The 18,402-nt window shown below is 48.1% G+C and overlaps 1 protein-coding gene across 1 annotated transcript; it reads right to left on the bottom strand.

The window, feature by feature from the left end:
• Positions 1-14,649: 14,649 nt before the first annotated feature.
• SLC35D3 (solute carrier family 35 member D3) lies at positions 14,650-17,894 on the bottom strand. The gene is made up of 2 exons (XM_032770928.2): positions 17,459-17,894; positions 14,650-15,567 (listed from the first exon to the last, which is right to left on the bottom strand). The coding sequence occupies exons 1-2, from the start codon at positions 17,892-17,894 to the stop codon at positions 14,756-14,758; spliced, it is 1,248 nt and encodes a 415-aa protein (XP_032626819.1). The 3' UTR covers positions 14,650-14,755.
• Positions 17,895-18,402: the final 508 nt, after the last annotated feature.

Genomic DNA, 18,402 nt, shown 5'->3' with positions numbered 1-18,402 from the left:
GAGACGGCACCCAGACTCAAACACTCCACAAGAGGACAGATAGACACAGAGACAGGACAGTCCTCAGTCCGGACAAAACACAGAAATAATTACCTGACCAGATTCCTGATGTCAGATCCCGGGATCCCTACCAGAACAGAGTGGGAACCAATAGGTTCAGTGGCATAGCCTTCACTGTGGTTGTGCGCCTTCCTGTTCTAGTGGAGGACAGCTCGGGCTAAATGCCCAGGTGCCAGCTGCCACGGTCATCCTACAAAAACAGTCAGGAATCACACAGCCCCAGTGAAGATGGTTGCCATCTCAGTGGAACCTCCAAATTGTCAAAGTTAGAATCAGGACTCACAGTTTGTCAGGCCACTCTGTTTTATTAGCACAGCACTCTGCTAATACACCCAGATAATGTGAGCACCATGCAAGACACAAACTATCTTATTTATACGGATAAAAGAGTGGGAATTAGACAAAGGGACAAAGAAAGCAAAACAGTAAAATTCACCTGGGGCACTGCATGCATAGCCTACTTCCTAACTAACTCTTATCGATCTAAGGCTAGTGCTTCACCAATTGCCCTTAAACAGTGCAATTGTTCTATGTTAATGTCTGTATTCCTGACACCTGGATTGCAGCATTCCAACAATTTTGCTTAAAGGTACAGACAGCATTTCTTTAATCCTTTCTATTTTCACAATATAATTCATTCTACTTTCACAACTAGCTCCTGGGCCCACCTGGTTTCAGCTGTCTGGGGCCCCCAGACCTGGGTTCAAAACCTAGGACATCACAGCTGGAAGACAATAAAGTAGGTGTGTGTTCCAAACTCTGCACAGTGTATGTAACCATACGGTAAAGCTCACTGGTGTAACATTTGGTGTATATGGTTCTCTAGGGTTGTTTTACTGCAGTATTTTGCTACTTTAAGGACCTATTCTGCCACCACACACATGGCATGGATAGATTGATTTTGAATAACTACTTATTATTATTTTATTATTTTTGTATTACAGTAGTGCCTTGTAGCTCCAGCCCTAATGGAAAACACATAACGAAGAGATGGTCGCTATCCTGAAGAGCTTATAGTCTAAGTATGAGGGCAACAGGTGATACAGCAAACAGATGGCAGGAGCACAAGGTAACAGTGAGATGATTAAGATCTGTGTGATAAGCAGTGGTCACAGCAAACCAGGTGCCTAACCACTGTCAAGTGTTCTGTAGGCATTACAACAGGTGAGGGTCTTGAGGGGTTTGAAAGAGCACCATGTGGTGGCTTTGAGGCTTTGCCTTTTTTGATACTATTGAGAGTAATGTTTGTAAACATTTGCTCCTCCACAACAAGATGGGAATTGTCTATACCAGGTCGATTCCATGCCTGATCTGGGTGGAGCGTATTAGTTGTTCTCTTAATGAATAATAACTTTTATGGTCCTCTGGGATTCAAGATTAAGCTAACAAAGATCTGGCGTTTTTCTTTAGGAATATTGTTACTTGGAATTCAAATGAGTGACATTATTTATAAAAAGAATCTTTCCCTCCCTCAATCTTTTAATTTTCACATGCATGTTTCGCTTATAATGAACAAAACAATCAAACTAATGTTAAACTAATTAGTCAGTTCTTATACTGTTGGACTTTTTCACTAGGGATAATATAGATAGAAAGAGAAACATAGAAAAACATTCTGTACACCACACCATCTTGAGTTGTAATTACTAATTCTTCACTATTTTACGTAGTAGATTTCAGCTTTAGTGACCACTATGTGTATCAAGGGATCGGTTGGCTACATGGAACAAACTTTATTTTCCAAAAACCATGTGCTCTGATGTGTTTGGAACTTGTTTGCAATGAATAACTTGGCTTTCAGCGGTAAGGATCAGATTGGAAATAATTTCACGGATTTGCTTTCATAGAATTATAGAAAGTAGATCATCCAGTTCCTCTCCCTTTTGATGTGTATTGGCAAGTGATTTTGTCCTTTCTAGCTTTAAATATCAGAAGCAATTGGGCTTTTATCATTTTATATGTGTACAGTGCCTAGCACAGTGCAGTCCTGAGTCTTGGTTTCTAGGCACAATCTCTATACAAACAAATAATTATCCTAACAGAAGAATATTCCACAGCGTAAGATATCTTAGTATCAAGTTCTCTCTGGTAGCACACATTTTCTCTTTGTTAATTGCATCCCACTAACCTTATAGTAGTCAGGCTGAATTACTGTACTCTCCCATGCTGACATTTAAGCTCTTCTTTGATGTTACCAAAAGACAAGAAAGAATTGAATAACTCCACTATAGGTAAAGAATGGGACAGCTTGTGGGCCAGCTAATCTGGGTCAACGTCTTCCTCTCCATTGACCTTACTGGATTAACATTGGTGTGACGGCAGAATTTGGCACCTTATTTTTATTTTTCACATTTATTAGAAAGCCCTGATCTCAACAACTTTAGACTCTTATACAATTAATTCAAAGGTATAAATCAATGGATGCAAATCCAAACTATTATTGCCCCTCCTTTTGATACCAGTGTCCCATTATGATATAGCATCGGCCCTCTGCTGCATTATAGCAGAAATTCAGGGCTTCGCTGGTCATGTTCTAGTGAAGGAGAAAAACAACAACATGGAGTCTAGATATATTCTAGGTGTAAGTTTCTTTATTTATACATAAACACCAGTCCCGGAACAGAGATACACATAATCCCTTCTTCAGGAATCTCAGCCCAGCACCAGTGCCTAGTTCTCAGGAAGCAACTATTCCTGAAGAATGGACTCTAATCAGAGCCCAACGCAGAGAACAGACAGTCCTGCGGCTCATACAGCTCCCCGTACCCAGGACCATAATAAAAACACAGCATGTATTCCCAAGATTGAACATTTGCTTGCAAGCTAAAGGGAGGGTAGGGCAGGAAGAAAACTGGAAAGACCGTGTAGCAGGGCCACCGAGTGAAACCTGCCATAACAGTACAATGATTTATACAACAGAACTAACCTCTATCTCCCAAAATAAAACTAACAAATAACAAACTCTATCACATAAACATACTATGGGCTTGTCTGCATTACCCGCCGCATCGGTGGGAAGCGATCGATCCAGCAGGGGTCAATTTATTGCCTGCGGGAGGTCCACCAGCAGAGCGCCCCCCGCGTCATGCCACTGTGCTTGGGGTGGCAAAATGTCTAGAGCCGCCCCTGTACGCTATTCACGTATTGTGTATCTTACTTAGATCAAACCCGCGCGGTAGTGTAGACAAACCCATAGTTCCTCAATATGCCTAGTCAGAAAAGGCCAGGAAAATAGATTAGCCTCTAAACTGTTGCCCTAAATATTAACAATTCCAGAGCCTGTCAGTCCAAGGGGAGACCTGAGTTCCAGAGTCAAAGAATCCTCACAGAAAACAGCCTGCCACCAGCTTCCTAACTTGGAGTCAGGGGGCTGTCAGCTTTCATGTTACCACTGGCCATAACTGCAGTGGTGTCACTCAGGGAAACAGGCATTTCTTAGGACTACACCGGCAATTTACAGCACTACAATTCTCCCGCTCAGGGGTGCGAAAAAATGCTCCCCTGAGCAACAAAAGATTTAGTGCTGAAACGCTCCTGACGATAAAGTTACCACCCATCGTTCAGGGTGATTATTTTTTACTGCCGAGAGAGCTCTCCCCAGGCAATAGAGCGTGACTACACTGCCCATGTCACACCGCTCCCGTGACAGTGTAGACGTACCCTTACTCTGCCCTGGCAAGATGGAAATGTTGCTTCTCTATGTTCAGGGGTTCCATTTAGAGGGAAAGGGGGGAGGTACTGCTTCCCCCCCCCCCCAGTTTCCACACACATCCTAGCCCCAGGTGGAGCTCTTTGCTGCAGCACAGCCTGAATGTGGAATGGGAGTTCTGCAGAGGAAAGGTGCTGCTCCCAGTTTGTGCCCCTGGGGCAAGGAGTCAGTATTTTGCTTACAAACAGGGGCAGGGTGACTAAGATAAGAAAGGGCTGGTAATTAAATTAAGGATCTGGCAGTTATTAAATGAGCCTGTAAAACAGGAATCCTGGAAGAGGGGATGGTTTGAAGACAGAATGCAGGAACTCAGCTGAAATATAGCCAAGGTTACATTCAGAAAAGAGGGAGATCTGAAACGGATAGGTGAAAAGAGGGAGCCAAAAAGGGAAGGATTAGCATGTCACCACAGCACCGTAGTATCTGAGCACCTTACAATGTTTAACCTATTTCTCCTAACAGCCCCTTTGTGAGATAGAGCAGTGATGTTATCCCCATTGTACAGATGGGGTACTGAGGCACAGAGAGGCTGAAGGCCAGATTTTCAAAGGTATTTAGGCAGCTAGTGGGATTTTCAAAAGTGTCTAGAAGGTTAGGAGCTTTGTAACCCCTACTAGCTGCCTAGCTGCATCTTTAGGTGCCTAAAAACCTTTGAAAATCCATCCCTAAGGCACTGGCCTGAGGTCATACGGGAAGTCCAACCTAGGTCTCTGAGGGCTAGCTCCTGATCCATTGGACCAGCCTATCTCTCTGCTGCATGCTGCAAAAAAAAGAAGAGTCTGATAGATGGGAGCAAAACCAAGAAGGCCAGTTCTCTGAGATTCCAGCAAATGGTCCCATGTAATTGGGAAGGATGTCATGGCTGACAGCATAAAAAGCACCATGGAGGTCAGGAAGGATGAAGAAAGAGAATGAGAGGAGATCACTTAACCCCCAAGGGGTGGCAGGTTCTGCCTCATGCTGGGTTGTAGAGCAATGGCTGCTGTGCAATTCTCTCTCATAGCAGACTGCACCTGTATAGCATGCACATCGCTGTCTTCCATGTACTGGGACAGAGCTGGTTATTCCTTATCTAGCTGGAGATTAAATTTTTGGCATGTTATAATTTTCCAGGGCTGCACTGTAAGAATGTCAGATTCATTTGTCAAGTCAGCTCAAAAGTGAAGCTAAAACTCTGGAGTTCCAAAGGGCTTTTAAGGTTAACAATAGTAAAGCAACTTCACAGAGCTCATTCTTTGTTCTTTAGCTTTACATTTCAATCTCCTCAACCACTTCAGAAGCACTGGAAATAAAGAGGCAACCAACCTAATCCATACCATACATCAAATTCTTTTGCAGGCTCAGCTAACACTATAGCATTTGTGGGAATTGGATTTTAATTTTATTTCTTAAAGAAATCTCTTATTCAAAAAAATATTAATGGAATCGAATTTTTTTCCAAGAATGGAGAAGGCGCTGTGATAATTTTTTTTTAAAAGCCTCTTTTCATAACATGCCTCTTACTGAGTCAGACCAATGATCCATTTAGCTCAGTGTCCTATCTCCAACAGTGGCCAATACCAGCACTTCATGGGGAGTGTACAGAACAGGGCAATTGGAGTGATCTACCCCCCTCGGCTTCTGACCAGCAGAGGTTTAGCATTACACAAGCATGGGAATGTATGTATCCATGACTAACTTAGCTAATAGCCATTGATGGACCAGTCCTCCATCAACTTATCTAGTTCCTTTCTGAGTTCAGTTATACCTCTGGCCATCACAACATCCCAGGGCAATGAGTTCCACAGGTTGACTGTGCATTGTGTGAAAAAGTACTTGCTCTTGTTTGTCTTCAAAGGACTGCCTATTAACTTCATTGGGTGACCCCTGTTTTTTATATTGTGGGAAAGGGTAAATACCACTTCTCTAGTCACGTTTGTCATGCCATTCATGCTTTTATAAACTTCTATCATATTCCCCCATACACGCTTAATCATCTTGTTTCTAAGATGAACAGCCCTAAGCTGTTCAGTCTCTCCTCATATGGAAGCCGTTCCATACCCTTTATCATCTTTGTTGCCCTTCTTTGAACCTTTTCCAGTTCCACTATATCTTTTTTGAGATAACCAAAACTGCATTCACTACTCAAGAACATACCATGGATTTATATAGTAGCATTATGATATTTTCTGTCTTGAGTTTCTACCCCTTTCCTAATATGTCCATTTCCTAATGTTCTGTTAGCCTTTTTGACCACTGTTATACATTGAGCTGAAGTTTTTAGAGAACAATCCATAGTGACTCCAAGATCTCTTTCTTGAATGGTAAGAGCTAATTTAGACCCCATCATTATATATGTGTAGTTGGGATTATTTTTTCTAATGTGCATTACTTTGCACTTAACAATGTTTAATTTCATTTGCCAGTTTGTTGCCCAGTCACCTAGTTTTCTGAGATCCCCGTAATCCTTTGCAATCAGCTTTGCACTTAACTATCTTGAATAATTTTTTATCATTTGCAAACACTGTCACCTCTCTGTTTCCCCCTTTTCCAGGTCATTAGTGAATATGTTGAACAGCACCTGTCCCATTACAGATCCTTGGGGGGACCCTCGCTCTTTCTCTTTCTCCATTGTGAAAACTGACAATTTATTCCTGCCCTTTGTTTCCTATCTTTTAACCAGTCACTGATCCTTGAGAGGACCTTCCCTCCTATCCCATGAGGACATAGTTTCCCTAAGAACACAATAGCACTGATGAGGTAAAATCTGTGCAAGCTTCCCTCATGCATCAGCGCCAGTTTAAGCGAATGCTGATTTGTTCCCATAGTATCTGGATTCCCCTGAGCAGAAAGACTTTTAAAACAAGCTGAAATATACCAGAGTCTGTCCTAGTTCTGTGTTACGGACAAGCTGTAATAATTGTCATCACAGAGAAAGAGAGAGCGAGAGATACCACAGTCATCAGCCAACTACATACATGCATCATTGTTAGTAAGACTTGTGACCTTCAGCTGCAAAAACACAAACCTTTGCCTGGTGAGCTAAAAAAGCAATTTCCATAATTACACCTAACATTCCATTCAGCTGCGGGCCATGAGACAAATACACATGAGCAAACCGCTCACTAAGGCCCCCCATTCAGCAGGGCATTTAAGCTTGCTCTTAAATCCCACTGATGTAAATGAGGCTTAAGCACATGCTAAAGTTAAGCACATGCTTAAGTGCTTTTCCAGCTAGGGAAGGACTGCTGAATCAGGCCTTGGTAGAAGATGTAGCAGTTACTTCTCTGCATTGACGTATGGGAATCTGCATTAATTTATCAGTCCTAGTCTCTGCTGTTCACTTAGCTAAGAGCCATGGGAGCTTGATCCACAGCTTGAGGTTGATGGGAGTCCTAAAATTTTAACCTAAAGCTGAATTTCTGCTAAAATGTATTCATTTGATTATGACCTCATGCTCCCAACCCACCCACTCCTATCTTGTCCACTTGTTGCATGCTCTCTGACATCTAGAGTGTAAGCTTGCTGGAGCGGAGAAAGCCGTCTTTGTTACTTGTCTGTGTAGTGCTGAACACAATGGGGCTCTTCCCTTGGCTGGGGTTCCAAGGCACTACCACAATAACAAGTAGAATGTCTTATCTAGCCAATTCTTGAATAACTATAGTGCTGGTTTTCAACCACCTTCCTTTTCGTTTACAGTTTCACTGGCACATCACTTTTACTACAAAGAATTTCCCCCCACATTGTATAACTATGATATATATCTATATCAGGGCTCAGCAACCTGAAGCACGCATGCCAAAGGCAGCACGTCAGCTGATTTCTAGTGGCACACTGCTGCCAGCCGGGGTCCCGGCTGCCGGCCTTGTTCAGCCTGATGCCAGCCTGGGTGGACAGAAGCCGGGCCAGCAGCAGGCTAAGCGGAGCCAGTGGCCAGGAACCTAGCTGGCAAGGAACTGGCTGCTAGGACTCAGATCGGAAGTGGGCTGAGTGGCTCTTCCAGCTGCTGGTCTGGGGTCCCGACCGCTGGCCCCGCTCAACCTGCTGCCGACCCAGGTTCCATCCATCCAGACCAGCACTGGGCTGGGTGGGGCCGGCGGCTGGGACCCCGGCTGGCAGGGGCCGGCAGACAGAACCCCTGAGTGGCTCAGCCCGCTATTGGTCTGGGGTTCCATCTGCCGCCCACGCTGCCGGTCTAGCACACGAAACCTTTCCCTGGTACTTGAAACCTTAAATTAATGAAGACTTGGCACACCACTTCCCAAAGGTTGCTGACCCCTGATCTATACAATACAAAATCCTACCCTTACGTCCACAAGCAGAGAGCAATGACTGCAGTGGAAACAAGACTGTTCTGCTGCTGAGAGCCTAGCAGAGCTGGATCTCTCTTGTATATGTCTTTTTTTTTTCCCCTCAGTAGCCCAACTCCAAGGGCAGGGGCGGTGAGTTATATGGGTCCATGGTGCCCAGGCTCCAGCAATATTCAGGGCCTGGGAGCCTGGCTCCACCACTGTTTGGGGCTGGGTCTTTCCCTGGGCCTTGCCTGCTGCCCCCCTGAGCATACCCTGGCCCCCACTTGCTGCTCCTGCGTGCCTCCCTGGGCTCTGGAGTCTCATTCCTGTTGCTCCAGGCTGACAGGGTTGGGAGTTCAATCCCTGAGGGGCCACCCAGGGATCTGGGGCAATAAATCTGTCTGGGGATTGATCCTGCTTTGAGCAGGGGGTTGGACTAGATGACCTCCTGAGGTCCCTTCCAACCCTGATATTCTATGACTCTGCTCTTCTGGCTCCTGGCATCAACCCGCTGCTGCAGAGTCCTAATGCCCCCCATCTACTAATATAATACAAGGGTTCTCAAACGGGGAGTTGGGACCCCTCAGGGGGGTCATGAGGTTATTACATGGGCTCTGTCAGCCTCTACTCCAAACCCTGCTTTGCCTCCAGCATTTATAATGGTGTTAAATATATAAAAAAGTGTTTTTAATTTACAAGAGGTCACACAGAGGCTTGCTGTTTTAAAGGGGTCACCGGTACAAAAGTTTGAGACCCATTCATAGGCGGCAGGTTATATACTTTTGTGGTGCTCAGGCACCAGGAATATTCAGGGTTAGGGGCCCTGCTCCACCAATATTTGGAGCTGGGTCTCTCCCCTGGCCCTGCCTGGATTGGCCCCCCTGCCGCATCCCTGCTGAAAGAAAGTGGCGTGTGCCTCTCCCATGACTGCTTGTGCTGCCGGTGTAGCACATTCCTACCCGGAGCCCCGCTCCCGGCAGAACTGCTGTCTGCTGCCCCAGGGTCCTAGCGCCCCCCATTCACTAATGGCAGGGCAGGCTGCCCTTACCCTGCCCTTCCGCTCTAGCCCTGAGCCTCTCCAATGCCGCAAACCCCTCAGCCCCAGGCAGATCCCTCATCCCCTCGCACCCTAATCCTCTGGCCCAGCCCTGAGCTCCCTCCTGCATCATGAACCCCTCATCCTCCACCGCACAGCCCTCACCCCACACCCCAACCATCTGCTCTAGCCCTGAGCCCCCTCCTGCATCATGAGCCCCTCATCCTCAGCCCCAACCCTCATCCCCCTGCACCCTAATTCTCTGCCCCAGTCCTGAGCCTCCCCGCATCATGAACACTTCATCCTCAGCCCCACAGTCCTCACCCCTGCACTCTCTTCTATCCCCAAACTCCCTCCCAGAGTGTGCACCCCCTCCCCTTTCCCACACCCCCCCACCTCCAAACTCCCTCCCAGAGCCTGCACCCCTCACTTCCTCCTATACTCCCACCCCCAGCCCAGAGTCTGCACCCAAACTCCATCCCAAAGCCTGCACCCCTCACCTCCTCCTGCACACCCACCCTCTGCCCCAGCCCGGAGCCTGCACCCAGCACTCAAACTCCATTCCAAAGCCTGCACTCTGCACCCCTCATGTACCCTAATCCCCAGCCGAGGATCTGCACCCCAGACCTCTTCCTCCCAATCCAAACCCCCTCCCAGAGCTTTAGACGGGTGGCGGCGGAGTTTGGGCGGTGGGTTCTGTGCACCACCAAAATTTCTACAAACTTGCCACCCGTGGACCCATTGATATAATATATGGAGATATACCTATTTCATAGAGCTGGAAGGGATGGCATCCTGAGAGGTTGTTGTGTCCAGCCCCCCGTGTTCACTAACAGGCCCAAATACTGATTTTTTTGCCCCAGATCCCTAAGTGGTCCCTTCAAGGATTGAATTAATAACACTGGGTTTAGTTGGCCAATGCTTAAACCACTAAACTATCCCTGCCCCAGTCTGCCCCTGACCTTCGGCCTCAGAGGTCACTTCCTTTTTCTGGAGGAACCCTCCACCAGCACAGGGGCCCCCACCTGCAGTCACTGCTCCTGTCCCACAGTGGCCCCATCCCTCCCCCCAGTGAGGCTACAGTGAGGCAGCAGGGGAGGAGGTGCACACGTGATGGCAGCCGACTCCTCCCCCAGCACCCACCACAGGGGGGGCGAGGGGACTTCCTGGACTTGAGAGGAGCCCTAGGAGCATGTGCAGTGACAGTGGTGTGAGGTGAGTGTGCTGCCGGGGGACAGAGGGGGCCCCTTCCCCAGAGCTCACTGCTGCCAGTGGGGAGAGGGCTGAGTGGAGTCCTCCTATTTGGCCCCAGCCCTGGAGCAGCCTGCCTGCACCCCAAACTCATCCTCAGCCCTGCCCCACCCAAAGCCCATACCCCCAGCTAAAGCCCTCACCCCCCACACCCCCAACCCTCTGCCCTAGCGCTGAGCATCTCCAACACCCCAAACCCCTCATCCCGACAGAACCATCACCCTCGCACCCCTACCCTCTGCCCTAGCCCTGAGCCCCTCTCATACCCCGAACCCCTCATCCCCAGCCACACCCCACAGCCCTCATCTCTGCATCCCCTCCCACCGCACCCTCCCATCCCCAAACTCCATCCCAGAGCCTGCACCCCTCACTCCCTCCTGCACGCACACACACACACATGCCCCAGCCCAGAGCCTGCACCCAAACTCCATCTCAGAGCCTCCACCCCCATCCCCTTCTCACACACCCTCTCCTGCTCCCAAACTCCCTCCCAGAGCCTGCACCCCTCACACCCTCCTGCACACACACCCCGCCCCAGCCCAGAGCCTGCACCCCAACTCTGTCTCACAGCCTGCACCTCCACCCCCTTCTCACACACCCTCTCCTGCTCCCAAACTCCCTCCCAGAGTCTGCACCCCTCACACCCTCCTGCACACACACCCTTTGCCCCAACCCAGAGCCTACACCCAAACTCAGTCCCAGAGCCTGCACTCCTCACCCCCACCAGCTGCCCCAGCCCAGAGCCTGCACGCAGCACCCGAACTGCATCCAAAAGCCTGCATCCCAGACTCTCTCCCCCACCCAAACTCCCTCCCAGAGCCCAACCTCTCACCTCTTCTGCACCCAAACTCCTTCCCAGAACTTACACCCGTGCTGGCCCCAATCCCTTGCCCCAGCCCAGGGACTGCACCCCAGTCCTCCTCCCCCCGCCCAAACTCCCTCCCAGAACCTTAGGTAGGTGGGGGGTGGAGATTGGGGGGACAGGTTCTGGGCATCACCAAAATTTCTACAAACCTGCCAGCCCTGTCCCTGGGGAATCCATGCATTGCCACATGCAGAAGGGTGGGAACAGAGGATCTGCTGTTAAAAGATTCCTTTAGTCCTTCCTCCCACCATAGTAGGGGTGATGTCCTTTTCAGACCTGCATCCTATGTAGTGCCACAAAGGTGTCAATAGGGTAGGTTCACCCTGCCATTCCACTAACTTGGAGAGAGGATGATTTCTCCTTAGGATCTCCCTAGCACTCAGCAGAGATACTTAGACTGGGCACTGGCAACTGGATTTGCCCGAGAGTGAATTAGAAGAGGCAAGGAGTGGGAAGAGAAGAAAAACAATGACATGCTCATCAATTACAGAAACAAGCGTGCAGTAAGTGAACAGCTTTCCAATGACCTGAGGCAAACTATTGAAGCATGAACGTTGCAGCTAATTGATGGGCAAAGTTGATTGCTCTGCGGTTGTAGAGGTTTCAGATTAAAAACCAGGCAATATGGGGAAACATCAAAGCAATATGGGGAAATATATCTGATGAGGGAGAGAAAGTAAGGAGGATCAGATCTTTGGCTTTGGATTTTTATCACCAAAACTTTAAATTGCCAACAGTTAATTTAAAAGTCAGAGCTGAAAAAAGCTGTGTCTTTCTAGGTCCTTAAACCTTTGCCTGCAGCAAACAGAGGTAACTAAATATTTGGTTAATGGAGGCTATTAAACAATAGCAATAAACAGACCATGAACATCTATAGCAGTTTATAAATAACTGAATACATGTTTAAAGTAGATCTTCTTTCATCCTCATCTGTTTATTTATAGGCAGTGGTACTTTCCTTCTGGCAGTAAAGGCAAAGCCAAGATCAGGTTTACTATAGAAAAATACGTTAAAAACATATATCTTAAAAAAACAATATTGTCATCTTCACATTTATCAGGCATTGTTTTTTTTAACAAATAAAATAAAGATGCCAGTCTGGCTTTGCTGCCCAGTTCTATTAATTCCCTGTTTAGTAATTCTACAGCAGGTGTTGCTCACTGGCATATTGACACTAACATTAATGTTTATTTTGAAAGAAGTCATTATGCACTATTATCACAACTGTGGCACCAGGAGAGTTTCTATCTTTCCGGCTTTCTGAATGCACATGTCTGTGGACATTGAAGATGACCAATCAACACCCTAATATAATCAGCACACCAAGTGTACTGCACAAGTCTGATATTCACATCTTTACTACACTAAAGCATTTGTAATCTTGGCCTAATGTTAAAGGGTGGAAATAATAGTTAATTCACCTCACAGGGATGTCATGAGAAAGAAATAATATTTATTAAACATTTTAAAATGAAAATAATATTCAGGGTTATTCAGGGCTATTATATTAATGACAAATAGGAACTTGTTTTGTCAATTTTTGTCTAAATTGATAGCAGATTGACAGTTTTGCTACCAAATCAACCTAGAAATTTGGTCAGGGAAATCACTGGCTAGTGCAACAGATGCTTAAAGCTGCACAGCTTAGCAGCCACTTGGGAATTCTTGTATTCCTCTGCCTAATTCTTGTACCAGTGATGTCTGACAATGCTGACAGCGGTGGTGTAACACGTTGAAGGAAATTTAGAAGTGATACACGTGCAGGAATTATGAAAGTGAACTAAAAACGAGCACCCTGCAACAGCTGCAATAAGAAAACCATGAGGCTTCTGTAAAGCAGTGCATTTTATTTCCACGTATCAATCTCCAGATTAATTGAAGTCTTCCGTTAATGCAATTGACATGCCTCAGCATGAGGCAATATTTTTATTTTATTTCGCAACAGTCTCCTTCATTGGAAAACTCAGTTTTATTTACCAAATCCCCATTTTTAACGTAGGGAATTCTTAAACACCCAAGATTAGTTATATACAAGCTACATATAACCACATTTTATTGAATATGCAAATGTACAAAATTGTAACAGCAGCTTTTAACAGTTAAATACTGTTAGAATTCCCATATGTTTCTATTTTCGTACTTGAACAATAAGCAGCAAACCATTACATTTCCACCAGGCATGTGGAAAAGGTGTTATATGATTGCATGTGATTAGCTTTCTACAGCATGTTTTCAAATGTGCCGAACAGGTAACAGTGTTCTATGTCAGGAAATCTAAGGCTGTGATGCAGTCAGTATTTGACCCTCACCCATAGACATAAAATACTGAACACAGTGAAAACAGATTGGCAATTAATGTGGTGTTCAGTGGCCTGCATGGATAAAAAAGAAATTGACTATTTTAATGATCCCGCTACCAGTAAGAAAAGCCGACTTCATTATTCTAGAATGCATTTTTTTAAATTAATTTACTTTATAAACAATAAATAGAGAATTTATTTAAAAATACATGAAGAAGGTTGAACAGAAGGTAAACATGATATTTCAGATCACAGTAAATGACTCTCATTACTTCAGTGCAATTGTACATTGAGTGCAGCATACAGCTCTGTGTGCCACTTCTTCAACAGCTCAGCTATTTTAGACTCTGTCATAAACATCTTTAGCCCTGAACATCATCTTTTCAAAAAATATATTTTAAAGGTTATATTTCTGGATGCTACATTAAAAATGTTATTGCGTACTGATCTGTATTTATACACACATACACACACATATGGACATAATCTAAAACGAATGAACTGCTCTAGAACCTGATTCTGAAAATATTTACTACTGGTCTTAAGTAGTTCCAATGGCTTCACCGAAGGATGTTCCATGGGTCTAATACAAAACCCAACTTTAATGAGGAATGATTGCAAAGTAGTAAACATTTGTAGGATGAGATCCTTATTTTGCTGATCAGAGCTTCTCAACAGTTCAGGTCTGATTCTGATCTCACTCTTTTATAAATCAGGAGTAACTCCACTGAAGACAATGGAATTACATTTAGTGTAAACCAGCTTTAAGGCCTGCTCTACACATAGATTGTGTACTAAATTAACTGTTTCGGTTAGGGTTGTGATTTTATACTAATAAAATTAGTGTGGTACAGCTCTTTGCATGGATGCTGTTACACTGTTACAACAGTATAAAGCAGTGGTCTCCAAACTGGGGTGCGCACAACCCAGGGGGTGCGCAAGAGGATCCTTCAGGATGCGCAGCAGGAGGAGCATCGCTGGAGCAGTGCCGCTTCGGCAGTGCGGGTGGGAGTCTGAGCGACTTTTTTTTTTTTTTTTTGGTTGAGGTGGTAAAAATGGTAGAGTCAGCCCTGCAGTGTGGCAGGGGCTGCGTGCTCAAAATTTTTTTACTAATAGGGGTGCGCGATCAAAAAAGTTTGGAGACCACTGGTATAAAGTATAACCGTATAAAGGTGGTTAAAATGTACCTTGTGTCTCCCTCCCTACACAAGGAACCAAGTAGATGTGTCTGCAACCAATAAAATATTTTAAAAATTTTGCTTTTCAGGGCGTTGGTAACTCCTCGTTTTCTATTAAATAATCTTTCTTTCTATAATTAGTCCCCCTAACCAACCTCCATATCCCAAGGTAGGCCTCTTTTAATGAGCTCTTGTTAACTTCTTCAGTGCTAGCTTCTTTTTGGACAATCTCCTCAGTGCTGTCCTTCTGGTCCTCTACACACTGACTGTCCCCAGTCGCTGATTCCTTTACAGCTGTCTCTTCAGTCCCTTTCTCCTTGGACATCTCCTTCATTACAAATGGTGGTTGGCCTCCAGCATGTCCCTTCTCCTCTTCCTCTCTAGCTTCTTTCTCCAGGTCTTCATAGTTGCTCTGCCGTCTGGTCTCAATGTATTTGACCACACAGTAAATGACAGAGCCCAAGGTATTGACCACTATACCTGCTATAAACAACTTTGTGGGCGCCACATCATTGAATGCTACCATCCCCACTGTGATGGTTGCTATGCTCTTCACCACCCCAACAAAGCTGGTGGTCACAGCTGAGTTAATGTAGGTGCAGTGAAGGGTGGTAAAGTTCATGGCACAGCCAAAGAAGATGCAAGCAATAAAGATGCATGTCATGACAGGGTCCTTCCAGCCTGGGAAAGACCAGACGTTGATGGAATCCATGCTGGCAAAGGAGCAGATAATGAGAAAAGGAGTAGCTGAAACAGCAATGGCATATTGGGCTGTCAGGGGTCCATAGTCACTATCTGCACTTGTCTTTTGAATGAGCACCAAATATGCAGCATGTACCAGCACAGCCAGTGCTCCTGTCACATACCCTACGGGGTCACCAGTCAGGTCACCAGCTCCTGCCAGAAAAGACAGAAAGAAAAATGCATTTACAAGAGAGAGAGAAAGAGATGAGAAGGAGTGGGAACCACCTTCTTATTTGTGACATTATTTAAGACCAAACAGAGAGACAACATCTGTTTAAATGAATGTTACTGATGATTTCTGATTACTATCCTAAATTACATTATCTTCTGACCAACAGATAGATGAAAAGTCACCATCCCATACAAAATCTCTCTCTCCCTTATTTCAAAGTCATAACTTTAAAATATTATTCTCCAGATCAGACCCAGCCAGATAGTTTTATCTCAGAGCCAAAATTAGTTTGCATCCACTCTTTTTTGGGGGGAGGGGGGAGGGGAAGTAAGGAAGGAGAGAAGGAAAGAGAGAAGGAAGGAAGAGAAAGGAAACATTCAGTTGATATATAATCATAGCAGGAAAATAGTTTTGTATTGCTGCCTCTGCCTCAAATTATCCCCAGAGCTCAGTACCAGCGGGATGTGCCATTTAGCTTTCAGTGTTCAGTCTCCTGATCTTGCTCTTCCTACCTCCCCCCAATAAAGCAGGAAGCTTCTGGCGTCCGGAGAAGGAGCCCAAGGTTTGGTTTCAGTGCAAAACGAACCGTATGTTTTTCATTCTGGTTCCATGGATAGTTCATAAATCTGTGTGTTGCCATGTCCCGAGCAGAGCCAGATTCTGCCTTCAGAACCCATACATGGATGTCACCATTGCTGTCAATGGGAGTAAAGCGTGAGGATCTGAGGGCAGAGTTTGGCTTTCCCTCTTGATGCCGGGTTGCAGCTTCCAGCTCCTGCCTCCTTTCCAGATCCCCGGCTTCCCTGCTGCAGCCTCCGATCTACCCCAGCCTCTCAAGGAGAAGCCAGGCAGCTCCCAAGGGCGCAGAACTCGTGGGTGGGAGAAGGGACAAGGGTGATCGCTTTCTCAACTCCTATTTCTACGTAGCCCACCAGTATAACCGGGCCACTCCTCGCTGGTCCCTGTAGCCCCAGAGCTGGAAACCACCCCCTGTTCACCAGACGTGCCCTGCACAACGGGATCGCTGCTCCCAAGCCACAGAGAGTTGGGAACAATGTAACCTCTTGCCCCCCAGAATAACAGTCCCGCGTGCTGACCTATTCCAAGCCGAGGGCAGGAAGCTCAAAGGGGACCGGGAGGAAAGGGGGAAGCAGGGATGAGAGATCTGTGCAGACAGAGCGAGCTGAGGGGGTGGAAGGGAACAGAGGGGCTAAGGAGTGGCAGGGAGGCAGGAGGATGACAGGAGTGGCAGGGTGGGAGTGTGCTGGGGGAGCAGGGGCTGCAAGAGGAAGATGAGGATGGAGGGGTTGGAACAGGGATGGGAGGGAAGATGCTGGGGGTTAAGGGAGGGGGTGAGGGGCTGGCCGAATGGCAGAAGAGGTAAGGGGAACGGGGTGAAGGGTTGGTGGGGACGGGAGAAGAGGTGTGAGGGCATGTGGGGGGAGAGCAGCGCTGGTGACGGGGCGGGAGGGAAGGTGGTGGGGGATGAGGTGGATGTGGATAGGCGACAGGGTGAGGGGGCGATGGGCTGAGAGGCGGGAGACAGGAGGGAAGATGATGGGGTGAAGATGGGAGAGGAGGGGGCAATGGGGATGTGGTGACGGGGCGATGGGGATGGGAGGTGATGGGGGATGATGGTGGGGCGATGGGGTTGGCAGTGCGGGCAATGGGCTGGGAGGGGGCAGGAGGGAAGGTGGGGACACGGGGCGGTGGGGATGGGAGGTGATGGGGGATGATGGTGGGGCGATGGGGCCGGCAGTGCGGGCGATGGGCTGAGGAGGCAGGAGGGAAGGTGGGGATGGGGGATGATGGCGGGGCCATGGGGCCTGCAGTGCGGGCGAGGGGCAGAGGAGGGCGGCGGGGCGGGCTCACCTGCCAGCGCGGCCCCGCAGGTGGTGATGAGCACGGCGCCCAGCACCCCGGCCGAGGGGCCGCCGTTCCGGAGCACCAGGACGCCCAGCAGCAGCGTGGCCAGGGGCAGGCAGCGCTTGAACACCACGTACATGGGCAGGCTGAGCCCGCGCAGCGCCCACAGGGTGAGGCTGGACTGCAGCGTGGAGAGCGCGGCCACGGCCGCGAAGGGGCGCGCCAGGCTGAGCCCGAAGGGGGGCAGGGCCACCAGCCCCAGGCGCCGCAGCAGCGCCAGGCTGAGGGCGGCCACCGCGCTGCTCAGGCACTGCAGCAGCGTCAGGAAGGCGAAGTGGTAGCGGCTGAGGAGGAACTTGAGCAGAATGTTCAGCGAGCCCGAGAAGAGCCCGTGGGCCACCGCCACCCCGATGCCCAGCGCGCGGCCCTGGCACAGCCGCATGGCAGCCCGCTCTGCCCCGCTGCGCCTGCCGGGGGGAGGAGGCTGCGATCCCCCTAGTGCCTGGGAGCCGCCGGGTTTCCCGCCGCCGGAGCAGCAGCAGCAGCAGCAGCTCCGCTCTGTGGGTCCCCGTCCGGGCAAGTGACACTGAGCCCAGCGCCGCTCGCTCGCTCGCAGCAAAGGGACAGGAGGGCGAGGGAGGGGCTGATCTGGGGGCGGGGGGGATCCCATGGAGAATCTCTCCGCAGCCCTTGGAAACCCCTTGTCCAGAGGAGCCCGAGTTCCCGCTGACGCCTGAGAGGCTGGGCGCCCGCGCTGCTCTTCCCGTTACTTTAATTACAGCGGGATCCTTTTCTTGCATTTGCTGATTTTCCTTCCTGACCGCTTCCATGGCCCCGGGGGTGAGTCACTGCTGGCCGGGTGGGCTGGGTTGTTTTTAAAGGCGATGCCTTGAAAGGGAAGGGGCTAGCGCTCGGCCAGGGGGGTGCACCAGCGCCTGCCCCCTCCTCCC

Source organism: Chelonoidis abingdonii, chromosome 3, assembly GCF_003597395.2.
Source record: "Chelonoidis abingdonii isolate Lonesome George chromosome 3, CheloAbing_2.0, whole genome shotgun sequence".
Classification (NCBI taxonomy): domain Eukaryota; kingdom Metazoa; phylum Chordata; order Testudines; family Testudinidae; genus Chelonoidis; species Chelonoidis abingdonii.
The sequence above is the reverse complement of the archived record's forward strand: the minus strand, read 5'-3'. Positions and strand labels throughout refer to the sequence as shown.